Genomic DNA, 13,365 nt, shown 5'->3' with positions numbered 1-13,365 from the left:
GAGTAGTTTAAATATTTATGCATTAATATCCAACGACTCTTCTGTAGTAATAATATCAGCACAACAGCATTTCCTATGTGCCAGGTGCTTCTCTAAATATTTTATGTATTAACTCAAATTAACTGAAAACAAGTGTGATTAGACATAAAAGAGCCATAAAAAGAGAATAATTTATAATAGGAAATGTTTATTTTCATATGCAAGTTCTGATTCAAAACTATATGAAAAGACAAAAACAGTCAAGTGCTTATATCTGTATAGAAAGTCACCATGAATGTCAAGAGCTTCAAATTCAAGTGTATATTATCTTGGCAGGTATACTATCAGGTATATTATCTTGGCATTCAAAACCAGCAAGTGTCTTTGCCAAAAATAACAAGTGGAAAATTTCCAAACAAAAGCCAGTCTTTCCTTAATTTATATAGTAGTTTAATTCATGGGAAATTCATTGTGTTCATTATGTTCATATGTGTGTATATATACACATATGTACATATACATCAGAATTTAATTCTAGATTCAGATGGTTATCAGTTATTTTATTACCTCCATCAGTGCCCAGTGGAAGTCTTGAAAATCATTTTGAATTTGGGAGAATCCTTTGTCCTGCCCATTGTGAGTTATGTAGTAACCTTGATACCCATTTTTCTGAGAATAAAACCAAGCACACTCCCTCAATGAATTTCCAAAATGCACTCTAGGAGATAGTACATTTGTTCTAGCTTTCAAAGGGCTCATAGTCCAATGAATTATTGGCATGCAGCAGTATGATAAATAAATATAGAAGTATATGCATAGTGCATAGTGGACCCACTGATATAAGGGATTAACTCTACCTTTGGAATTCAGATAGGGACTCACACTTGAGCTGGGTCTTAAAGGCTGAATACACCAGGCAGAAAATAGGGGGAAGGTCATTCTAGGCAGGGAGGACTCCACATACAGTGGTATGGAACATATTTAAGGAATTGAATTAAGAATAATTGGTATTACCAAACATTTGATAAGTCTGGACAGTGATGAAATGTACAACTGTGAAGTTACATAAATGTCAAGGTAATCAGTTCATATTGTAAGAAAGGGAGAATTTTTTTAAAAAATTAAGCAGAGGGAATAAAAGCATATGATTTGCATTTTAGAAAAGCAAACCTGATGGTTGCAACTAAGAATTACTTGGAGAGCAGATAGTTGATATCACCTCTTGAGTGAAAAATTGTGGTTTGATATGGCCATTAACTGCTACATCAAGTCCATTCTGTGCATTAGATAGGTATAAAGAATGTTGTAAAAGATTATAAAGCATTTTATCTCTCTGTATACGGTAATGTTTAATGGTCCCTGCTGTTTATGATAGCTGATGTTTGTACTGTGGTTATTATCTTTGTTAACAGTGGGAGTGTCTTAACTCTGCTGCATTATACCTGAACTTTTGTCTGCTGTGCCTCTTCTCACCACAGGGGCCATGCCCTTAGGAGGTGGAAGGCATTTAATTTCTAAGCATCTAGGCTGGCTCCCCAGAGGGTAAAGAATCTCCTCCTCTCCAAGAAAACCATTCTGGAATCTGACTGATGCTGGAGGACAAAAGAGTTTTAGTCCTGAGGACTGAATTCCCTCCCCTCACCTCTCCTTACTCCTCACAATCTAGAATACCACAGTTGAGCCTGAGATGGAAAGAGAGCTCACAGATTTTGCACTTCTAGGTTTAAATATTCCAAGCAAAGAACACTCATTTACCCCATCTCCTATGGATGAATATGTGTCATGTAATCCCAGTAAAAAAATGTGGATTGGGTATAATCTCTAAGAATAGAAGTTTCACCTCAGAGCCTTCATTCCTTCAAACAAGACAGATACTTTCAATATAGATTATTTGAATTGCTTTTACTCTTTCCATGTTTGCCATTACCCATTCTACCAAAACATTTTACAGTATCTGTTTTTAGTGGGAGTGTGTTTGCAAAATATATACGAATTTATGTAAGTAACTTTGTATATAAACAACCCCCCAAAATGCCATGAGTTTGACATGCCAAAGGTTGACCTCACTCCAGGTTTGCTTCCAGTTCTTCCTGTCCTTTTCAATGTCCATTCAAGTCAATAACATGTCATGATTACAGTGCTCTGAAGCTTTTTGATTTAGCTGTCATGTTGCAGCTACTTGTCCACATCTTTTCCCCCAGGGAGTCAGGAAAGCTAATAGAGTCTTTCTCTGTGACTTTATCCACAAAGTTGCAGGGGAAAGTTAGTGGTTGTTTCAGTTGTTGATTTATTCCTCTTTAAAAAATGGTGGCAGCTTCATCTCAAAGCTTTGAAATGAAACTGGAAATAGGAAGTGTGAAAGCAGGGGAAATTATGGGTTTGCAAAGAAAGGTTTGTAGGAATTCTTGCTTTGTGTCTTTTTTTTCCCCGTCTACATTTTTTCTCTAGTCTGAGATAAGCAAAATTTATTAACATGTAATTTCACTGTGATTGATTTTAAAATGACAGGGTAATATCATTAGGGAGGGGCACACATTAATCCAGCAGGACCTTGCCATGCACACTAATCAGCAGGCACTAAAGCCATGGCATTTAGCCTTGTTTGGAACCTAATGTAAATAGCACTGCAAGCAATGAGGCATATTTCCTAAAATAGCAAACATTCCAGTGTTACAGTGGATAGATTTGATGTGGAGGTTAAGGCAAGAATGTGCTCTAAATGCTCAAGACAGAAACTAAAAATTTTGCAGGGATTAGTAGCTCTGGCAGGTCCAGATAACTTCATTTAATGAAATAGAGTAGTTTTTCAGTATCTTCTTCTTAAGATGATGAATATTGGAGCTGGAGACTCATTTATAAATCCTCACTCAATATTGCTATCTCCTGGACATAACTTTCCTGAGTAACAAGTCTCAGAAGAAGCAGGACTTACCAGCTAAAGTAATTATAGCTTTGGTCCTTTGGCGTGGCAAAAGAGATAGAAAATGAGGGGCCTTCTTTACAGTTTTATTAAGAATATTTATTGAATCAACTCAAAATGGATCAAAACCTAGGAATCAGAATGGAAACTATGCAACTCTGGAAGAAAACATAGGGTCAAAATTTCAGTATAGAGGTCCAGGCAATGACTTTCTCAACAGGACCCTTAGAGCTCAGGAAATAATGTCATGAGTTAACAGATGGGATGGCATCAAATTAAAAAGCTTCTCCAAAGTAAATGCAACAATTAGGAAAGTTAAGAGAGAACCTACAGGATGGGAGAACATCTTTGCTAGCTACTCTTCTGACAGAGGATTAATATGTAGAATACATACACCAAAAAAATGAAATAACCCAATTAATAAATATAAAATGCAAATAAGTTAAACAAAGAAGAAATACAAATGGCCAACATTGCTAATGTTCAACATCATTAGCACTTAGGGAACTGCAAAGCAAATCTACACTGAGATTTCATCTCACACCAATCAAAATGGCAGCTATAAAGAATACAAACAATAATAAATGCTGGAGAGGACATAGAGAAAAAGGAACACTTTTACTCTGTTGGTAGAATTGTAAATTAGTACGACGACTATGGAAATCAGTATGGAGGTTCCTCAAAAGGCTAGGCATGGAATTACTATATGACCCAGCTATACTATTCCTCAATATTTATCTTAAAGAATTAAAAGTTTATAGCAGCATAGTTCATAAAAGCCAAACTGTGGAACCAGCCTAGGTGTCCATCAATGGATGAATGGATTAAAAAAATGTGGTATATATAGACAATGGAGTTTTATTTGGCTATAAAGAAAAATGAAATTATGTTATTTGCAGGAAAATAGATGATTTAAAGACCATTATGTTAAGCAAAATAAGTCAAAATCTGAAGGTCAAGTGTCAAATGTTTTCTCTCAGATGTGGAAACTCAAGAGGAAAAAGAAAAAGATGGGAGGTGGAGATCTTATGAAAAACAAAAGGAGAGCAGTAAAGAGAGGGGAGGCAGTGCTGGGGAGTGATATGCCAAATTATATTGTTAATTGTGTGCAAGTGTGAAAGTAACAACAGATCCCACCATTATGTACAATTATAATGCACTAACAAAAATGTGGAGAAAAACACATTTATTGAGCACTTATAATGCTCCAGGTACTGTTAGTTGAAGGAAAAGAAACATAAAGATGTATAAGGTTTAGTCTCTGTCTTCAAGAGATTACAATCTAAGAAAGTCACTGATTTAAAAATACAGGTAGCAGAGAAAGGAAAAAGTCATCATGGGATAGGCAGTGAAGATTCTGGTCTGTAAGGAATGAACAGGTTTTAATAAAGTAGATACCAAAGAAAAAGGGTTTATTTATTTATTTATTTTTCAGTGAGATATCAGATTTAAGCAGCTACCATTCTAAGCACTCCAGAAGTAGTGTCTTCATCCATGTAACTGCTAGGTGGCTTATTGGTAGCTTATAATTAACAGAAATTTATTTCTCAAAGTATTGGAAGTTGGGAGGTCCAAGACTAATGAGAGGGTAGCATACTCTATTAAAACACTAGATAAAGGGTTGAATCACAATCCAGGTGGGACAAATGGGACAACATGAGATTTTATCACACTGCTCAGAATGAACTTTGGTTTACAACTTGTTTATTTCTGGCATTTTCCATTTTATATTTTCCCGACTACATTTGATTGTAGGTAACTGAAACTGGAGTAGCAAAATGTGGATAAGGGTGGACTATTGTGTAGAGCTCAGTCTTTCCTATGGTAATTTTTTTTATTTTTAAATTTTTTCTAGACATTGATGGACCTTTATTTTGTTCATTTATTTATATGCAGTGCTGAGAATCAAACCCAGGGCCTCACACATGCTAGTCAAGCGCTCTACCATTGAGTCACAACCCCAGCTCCTCCTATGGTAATTTTGAGATATCTTTGACACAAATAAGCAAATATTAAATAGGTAGTTGACTATTTGAGAGTAGAACCCTAGTATTAAGAGAGAATTCTAGAATAAAGGTATAAATTGGAAGCCACTGGAAAAAAGATGGTAAGGGATGAGATGACATGAGCACCAATGAACACCTGCAAAAAGTTTGTAATGGAGTATAACTCTTAATTCACAAATTCAGGTGTGCAAGAAATATCACATTACTTTTTAAAAATCAATTTAATACTACCCTAAATACCAATCTTAATCAGACTGGTGGGAAATTCAATTCCACCCATTTGGAATTTCCTTCCCTCCCTACTCTCAGGAATATAAAGGTTGAAAGTACCTTGGTTTTATCAGATGCCAAAGCATCAAGCAGACTACTCTGACCATCAGTCCATCACTGAAGTACCCCTACCCAACAAGCTTGGTTCTGCCAACCCAACAGCTTGTGATACTGGAATCTTTTCTGGAGACAGAATTCCTTATCTAGCCTCTCTAAGTTATCCCACTGCCTTCACCTCTGGGCGCTGATATTGAATGGAGGTGGGTTCTTGTTATTCTTTGACCTCTACTCTCTTTTCAATCTGGGTGAGATATCACCCTCTCTCCTCTTTTGTTGAACATTTCTCTCTTTTTCACCATTGGAACACCAGACTCAAATCATCTCCATGAGTTTAGAAGTGTATAAAGCTATAAAAACAATTTGACTTCAAACAGCCTTTGCTCTTTGCTCTGAAAGAATTCCTGGGTAAACTGCATCTAGGGGCTGCTTCAGATTAGAAAAAAAGGGAAGTAGGAATATACAGGTAACAAAAATTTACCTTATCACTATTTAGTTAGGGAAGAAATATGAGATGAAGCTAGAAGGGGAGTAGATTAGGGTCTTTCGGTAGATATAACGAAATGTCAGGTATTATGGTTTAGAGAAACTCTGAGAATATCCCCTATTGTAATTTTGAGATATTTCCTGGGTTTGTGTGTGGGAGCTTAGACCCTAGTGAACAGTGCTGAGAGGTGGTGGGAATGTTAAGAGGAGGGGAAGTTATTAGGTTATAGCAGAATCTTCCCTCAGAAGGATTAAAGGAGCTTTCATGGGACCTCTGAGTTCTCATGAGAACAAGTTGTAATAAAAGTGAGCCCAGCTGGGTCCAGTGGTGCACACTGGTAATCCTAGTAACTCATAAGCCTGAGGCAGGGGATCACAAGTTCAAGGCCAGCCTCAGCAACTTAGTAAGACCCTATCTTAAAAAATAACAACAACAACAACAAAAGGGCTGGGGATGTAACTCAATCCTTAGTTTAAAAAAAAGAAAAAGAAAAAGAGTAAGCCTAATTCCTGAATCACTGTTTGGCTTCCTCTTTTTCCATGTGCTTTTTTGCTTATCATAAGACCATCTGTTATCCCATTGGCAAAGGCCAAACCAATGGAACCATCCAATCTTAAAGATTTTCTGCTAGCACAGGAAATCTTGTAGTGTTACCACAAAGCCTAACTGGCTTTACTTTGACATTCTTACATTTCCCTTGTTTGCCTCAGCTTTTATGTTAGAATCACTTTGGCGGGGGCAGTTTTGATAATTGTTGGTAATTTCCAACGTCATAACTAGGGCAATGAAACCTAATACGCCTGGTTTGGGAAATAGGGATCTTCCATCTTTGGTTCTCTTGGAAACTCCCTCCCAGCCCAGAATCAGGTCTTGGAAACACTTTAATTCTGTTACCACACAGTGAGTACAGAAGTGACTATGGTTTTAAGAGATACTTCTCAGACCCCAAAATCTAGAGATCAAAAGAGATGGTACAGAAGACCCATAGCACAGTAATACTTCAGAATCTTGTTTCAGATGTGGATACAATTCTCTAAATTCAACAAAGATCTTGTCAAGTTTTTAATTTAATAGTTTTTCCCATTTGTCTTCAGCACTTTTGATCTTTTGATTAAGATTTTTCTGAACACAGCTTAGGATAGTTCTAGGTCAGTGGTTTTCAAAGTGTGATTTCCAGACAGCAGCATCAGCAAGATCTGGGAATTTGTCAAGAATGCAAATACTTAGGTCCCACCCCAGACTTATTTACTGAATCAGAAGCTCTAGGGGTAGGTTCTAGCAGTCTGTGTTTTAACAAACTCTTCAGTTTATTCTGATGCATGCCAAAGTTTGAAAACTGCTACTTAAAGTCAACATTTTTGTAATGTAGATTAGGAAATTAAAGACCAGATATAAATGACTTCACCTAGTTCACAGAGTTAGTGAAGTGCTTGTGAATATATTTATCAATACATTTTGAGACCTAACTGCTAAAAAATCAGTAATTCATGATATGAAACCTATTCTCAGTAAAATTTTCCTTTATTATGTCTTCAATAAATTTTAGAAATAATCATCCTATATTAAATTATCACAAAAGTCCTGTCACCATTCCTTGATTTGATGATTAAATATATGATGTGCAAATGTGTATAAAATTGTATTTTTCAAAGTTCATATGCATAGGAACTACTGAGTTTTTACTTTGCAGTTTGGCCTCTTAACAGATTTTCTTCTGGGCTATATATTACCTTTCCTTTTTTTTTGGTACCGGGAGTTGAACTCTGAGCCACATCCTCAGCGCTATTTTGTATTTTAGTTAGAGACAGGGTCGCACTGAGTTTCTTAGCACCTCCCTTTTGCTGAGGCTGGCTTTGAACTCGAAATCCTCCTGCCTCAGCCTCCCGAGCCGCAGGGATTACAGGCGTGCAACACTGCACTCAGTTATCTTTCCAATTTTCAGATTGATTCTTTTATTGAAGTGGTGGTAACATTCTTCTAAAGAAACCCCTCAGATTAAAAGTATTTGGATAATACATATTTTAAATTTATTTATTACTTTTTAATCCTTTTAATCAAAATATACCAAAATATATAAAATCTACAAATCTAAGTTCTTAGTTCAATAAGCTTTGATAATTGTACATCCCCATATAACTGTCATAAAAAATGAGATGAAGAAAATCTTCTTCACCCCAGAAAATTCCTTTGTGCCCCTCTGCAAATCAATTAATTTCTTACCTGGAAGCTACTTCCTGACTTTCCTCCTTATAGATGTGTGTGTGTGTGTGTGTGTGTGTTTTAATATATATATATTTTTAGCTGTAGTTGGACACAATACCTTTATTTTATTTATTTATTTTTATGTGGTGCTGAAGATCGAACCTTGCACCTCACATGTGCTAGGCAAGCGTTCTATTGCTGAGCCACAACCCCAGCCCCTATTGCTGTGTTTTTCCTGTTTTTAAATGTTGAATAAATGGAATCATACTTGATATACTCATTTGTTTATGTCTTATTTCACTTACCATGTTTTTGAGATTCATTCATGTTGCATGAATCAGAGTTCACTCTTTTTAATTTCTGGTTAGTATGGCATTGTATGAATATACCAGATGTGTTTATCCTAACTTTTTCTTAGTACAAATATTTCTTTCTTATCCCAAAAGCAACATGTACTTATTGTGAAAAATTATAGAATATGAATATTAAAAAAATCACAATTCCACTCTATAAATAATCACTAACTTAGAACCTTTGTTTATATAAGTTGTCCATATAATACATGTGTATTACACATATTATAAAAATTATTATTTTAGGTTCAAGTTTTATCGCTTTGAACCTAATGTTAGTGTGTTAAATTGGCATCATCCTTAGAATTTTAACTTTAGAATCTTTTCTAAATTTAAAAGAAAGCATAAGACCTGAATAACTATTTATTGCCCCAAATGCAAATGATACACAGTATACACAATCAAAAGAAAATGTTGTTTAATTCCTATCCTCCAATTTTGCTTGCCTCCCCAGTGTTAACCACAAAATCTTAACCACAATCATATGGATAATGTCTACGAAGTGCTGAATTTATTATCACAATTTTTCTTCTAAATTTTACTTTTAAATTTTTATTTTCAAATTTGTTATCTATACACCAATGACTTTAGTTTTGATTATATTATAACACCAATGAACATGTAAGGACTAATTCTAATATAATAGCTTATTAGCCACCTTAAGATAACAGTTTTTAAGTAATTTCTCTAGGTGTATAAAGTACTACCTTCAAATTTTCTGATTGTTGAGTAGGAATATTAATATGCCTGTTGTTGGAAGCCTAGATATATGTTTTCTCAATATATTGATTTTTTACTTATCACAAATATACCCTTCAATAGTAAATTGGCTTTTCATTATAAACAAAGTTATTTACATATTGTCATTAAAGTTTGGATATCAGTCAGATGCAAAGTCCTATTAAGGAACAGAAAATAATATAGAGTATTATTTAGGGTTTGCTTTCTAAGGGTACTTTGTTTCATTGGAGACCTTGATTAATGTCTTAATTTGCAATTTTATGGACTTTCAAGTCCTTGGTGCTATTTGGAACAAGACTGGGTATAGATAGAAGGGGCATGTCCTGGCAAGCAGTCTGTCCATTAATCAGGACAGTCCAGAAACTCCTTGCCTTTCTATTGATCAGTATAAATTCCAAAGATTGTTGCTTTATTTCTTATGATTTTAAAGCTCACATACCTAGAGGCAGGCAAAAAATGCAGGTAGAGCTTTACTCTGAACTGTTTTACAGTTTTGGTTTTGAGGTGAGAATATGCAGTGTGTTAGCTTTCCATCCTTGGGACAAGACACCTGAGAAAGATAACTTAAGAGGAGGAAAGATATATTTTGGCTCACATATTAGTTCATGGTTGGCTGGTTTTATTGCTCTGGGTCTGAAGGTGAAGGAAAGCTGCTGACCTCATGGCAGCCAGGAAGCATAAAGAGTGAGGAAGGGGTCACTGGGGGCAAGAAATACATTTCCAGGACATACCCCTAGTGACCTGCTTCTTCCAACTAGGCACCACATCCTACCTGAGAATCTACCATCTGTCAATAATACTATCAGCTACTCAAACATCAGTGTATTATTCCATTGATGAATTAATCCACTGATAAAGTCAGAGACCTCATGATACAATCATTTTCCAAGACTCAATCCCCCAACACTGTTGTATTGAGGACTAAGTCTTCAATGAGCCTTTGGGGGACATTCCAGGTCCAAATCATAACATTTATTACTTAGATGAAATTACATATGCAAAGTAAATGGCTTACTAAGCCCAAAGCTCTAAGGACTGTTCCCTTATGGAGCTACAAGAGCTTTTGTTTTGGTGACTAGAACAATACAATCATGTGTGCAGGGCCCTATGGTTTTAAATTATTTTAAAATATTCCCATTACATTAAAACGACAACACTGGTTATTGTTTAATGACCTAAACACTGTTAAAGCATTTTCCCCAAATCATCCCATTTAATCCTAATTAAGGAGTTTGGGGCTTATTATGAGTTCTTAATAATAGCATTTGGATATCCCCAGGCTCAGATGTATGGGCTTTGTCCTAGAAATAAAGTTCAGAAATGCTTAGACTATTTCTGGCTTTATCTCAGAAGGTAAGCATTACTATAAATGGAAAATGTCCTGCTCTGAAAGACTAGGAGTGATTGCTGAGGTTACTGTTTCTCCTCTCAGTTATTTTCTCCTCTCAAGCCAGGAAAGGAATTATTATTATTTGATTGGTGATAATTTTCATTCTATTGAGTCCAAGCTCCTTACCTCGTCTTTGTGTGCATTCTACGTTCTATACCCAAGGGTAGAGAGATTTAGAATTGTATATTGTTAAATAAGGAATTGTATATTGTTAAGAAATCATAGAACTGTGTATTGTTAAATACTAAGTAAAGTCATTGAAATTCCAAGCCCTAATTCAACAGGACTGCAGAACACTCTGGACTCTTGCTCAGTCTGTCTGTCTTCCCAGTCACGAAAGAAATGTCCTCTACCTGAGCTGGAAAGTCAATTTGGTGATGATAATGTACATTAGGGTGGCTACATTCATGAAAAAGCCTATTTCCTCATCTATTATCTTAAGAATATTGGTTAACCAGATGCATTCACATGGTATTTGATGGACTCTTTCTAAAATGACTGCTTCGTGCCCTCTCTTTTGATTTTTTTCCCCCTAAATACAGGACAAATCACTGAGCATTGCTAACCCTACCACCTCCTCCCCTTCACCCTCCCCCAGCATTGAAGGGAGAAAGGCTCATCCTCTTTTCTGCATACGCCCAATAGTTGGGGGAAGGGTTGAACTTGGTCTCCTAAAACCCGCTCTACTTGCTGCCTCAGGTTATCAACCTTTCCTCGTCCACCTCTGCAGCCAGGGACCTTCAGACCTAGGCAATAGTCTCGGTAGAGAGAGGAGGTGGTACTTTGACGGAAGGAGTTGGCGCGCAGCGGTGCCTAGTGGAGCTGCCAGGCTGCTCCAGAATACGTGGCAGAGCCCACAGAGGGGCGGGGAGGAGGTTTGGCCTTCTCCTCCCCTGAAGGAGCCTTGGGGCATCCTGCAAAGTCAGGGCGATCCTTAAGTGGATCAGAGCATCTTTTTGGTGAGATCTGGGCAGATGAAAGTGTATGCAGCAGTCAGCGTCCTCCTCTACGTTCCGTACCCACCGAAAGCCTAGTCAGCGTTTGGCCGCCAGCAACGGTAACCGGATTTGGGGCCAGGGGACGCCCTCCCTAGTCCGCATGCGCAGAGTAGGGAGCCTGCTGGCACGACTACAACTCCCAGAGGAACCTCGCGGAGCCGCAGGCGCCCGGCCGCCGGCGCCATCTTGAAATCTGATGCTCAATCGGCCTGGCTTTGCGTCAGCCCTAGGCGGCTGCTAGAGTCCCGGATCCCAGCCTGCTAACCCGGGAGGACGTGGAGGACGCGGCGGCGGGAGAGACAGCTGTGCGAGACTTGGCAAGGTTGGACCCGGACCCGCGCTGCTGTCAATCGGCATCCCCCTGCGGCGTTTCCACTCCTGCCCGGCTTCCCCAGGGGCGGGGCCGACCACTGTGGTACCCAGAGCGGAGCGCGGTGCTGAGGTTCCCCCCTGCGGGGTGGGGACCTCCACAGAACTGTACCATGCCAGCTAGACACCTCCGAGGCCGGAGACGGAACGCAACCCAGGGATAGTGAGAGATCACTCAGTAGCTGCCACAGGAAAAGCACGGCACCCGCTAGCATCGAAGATGAAGGAGGTTTGCAGGATCTGTGCCCGGGAGCTGTGTGGAAACCAGCGGCGCTGGATCTTCCACACGGCGTCCAAGCTTAACCTCCAGGTTCTGCTTTCGCACGTCCTGGGCAAGGATGTCTGTCGCGATGGCAAAGCCGAGTTTGCTTGCAGCAAATGTGCTTTCATGCTTGATCGTATCTATAGATTCGATACCGTTATTGCCCGGATCGAAGCCCTTTCTATTGAGCGCCTGCAGAAGCTGCTGCTGGAGAAGGATCGCCTCAAGTCCTGCATTGCCAGTATGTATCGGAAGAATAATGATGACTCTGGCGCGGACACTAAAGCAGGGAGTGGGACCGTTGACATTTCCGGCTTACCCGATGTGAGATACTCTGCCCTGCTCCAGGAAGACTTTGCCTATTCTGGGTTTGAGTGCTGGGTAGAAAATGAAGATCAGATTCAAGAGTCACACAGTTGTCATGCGTCGGAAGGCCCTGGAAACCGACCCAGGAGATGCCGTGGTTGTGCAGCTTTGCGAGTTGCAGATTCTGACTATGAAGCCATTTGTAAGGTGCCTCGAAAAGTGGCCAGAAGTATTTCTTATGGCCCCTCTAGGTGGTCTACCAGCATTTGCACTGAAGAACCTGCTTTGTCAGAGGTTGGGCCACCCGATTTATCAAGCACAAAGGTGCCCCCAGATGGAGAAAGCATGGAGGAAGGGACACCAGGTTCCTCTGTAGAATCTTTGGATGCTAGTGTCCAGGCTAGTCCTCCACAACAGAAGGATGAGGAAACTGAGAGAAGTACAAAGGAACTTGTAAAGTGTGACTGTTGTTCAGATGAACAGGCTCCACAGCATATCTATAATCACAAACTGGAGCTAGCTCTTAGCATGATTAAAGGTCTTGATTATAAGCCCATCCAGAGCCCCCGAGGGAGCAAGCTTCCTATTCCACTGAAATCTAGCCCATCTGGAGCCAAGCCTGGCCATATCATGACAGATGGAGTTAGTTCCAGTTTCATTAACAGGTCTTTGAAACCCCTTTACAAGACACCTGTGAATTATCCCTTGGAGATTTCAGACTTGCAGGAGCTGTGGGATGATCTCTGTGAAGAGTATTTGCCACTCCCTGTCCAGGTATACAAAATGGCTTCAAAAGTGTCTGAGTAGAGCTAGCTGGCTTCAGGCTTTACATGATTTCTGTCTAGTAGGTAGAGATTAAGGATATTCTAGACTTGAGAAAATTAATCATTGATCCTATTTTGGATACACCTTTTTTTTTTTTTAAATGTCCCATTTAGTGAATGTGATTTACACTCAGATAATTTGCTTTTCATAGTCCTCTTTGTAATATAACTTGTTGATATCTTCCCATTAATTATAAATAT

General features: G+C 38.7%; 1 protein-coding gene across 38 annotated transcripts in view; it reads left to right on the top strand.

Moving 5' to 3' along the window:
* Pde4dipp2 (myomegalin) overlaps window positions 1–13,365 on the top strand; it is a 220,159-nt gene that overhangs the window by 131,566 nt on the left and 75,228 nt on the right. For 7 of the 38 annotated variants that reach the window (XM_015505043.2, XM_048815061.1, XM_015505051.2 and 4 more), the window contains exon 1: window positions 11,208–13,114. The exons of 18 other annotated variants lie outside the window; for them this stretch is intronic. In XM_015505043.2, the coding sequence (XP_015360529.1) occupies window positions 11,993–13,114 (1,122 nt within the window). In that variant the 5' untranslated portion in view covers window positions 11,208–11,992. Of the gene's footprint in view, window positions 1–11,206; window positions 13,115–13,365 lie in introns of those variants that run through there. 13 more of the 38 variants (XM_048815035.1, XM_048815057.1, XM_048815046.1 and 10 more) reach the window with 3 other exon arrangements.

The sequence above is a fragment of the Marmota marmota genome, unplaced genomic scaffold (genome assembly GCF_001458135.2).
Source record: "Marmota marmota marmota unplaced genomic scaffold, marMar, whole genome shotgun sequence".
Lineage (NCBI taxonomy): Eukaryota > Metazoa > Chordata > Mammalia > Rodentia > Sciuridae > Marmota > Marmota marmota.
Note: the sequence above shows the minus strand (reverse complement) of the source record. Positions and strands in the feature narration are given on the sequence as shown.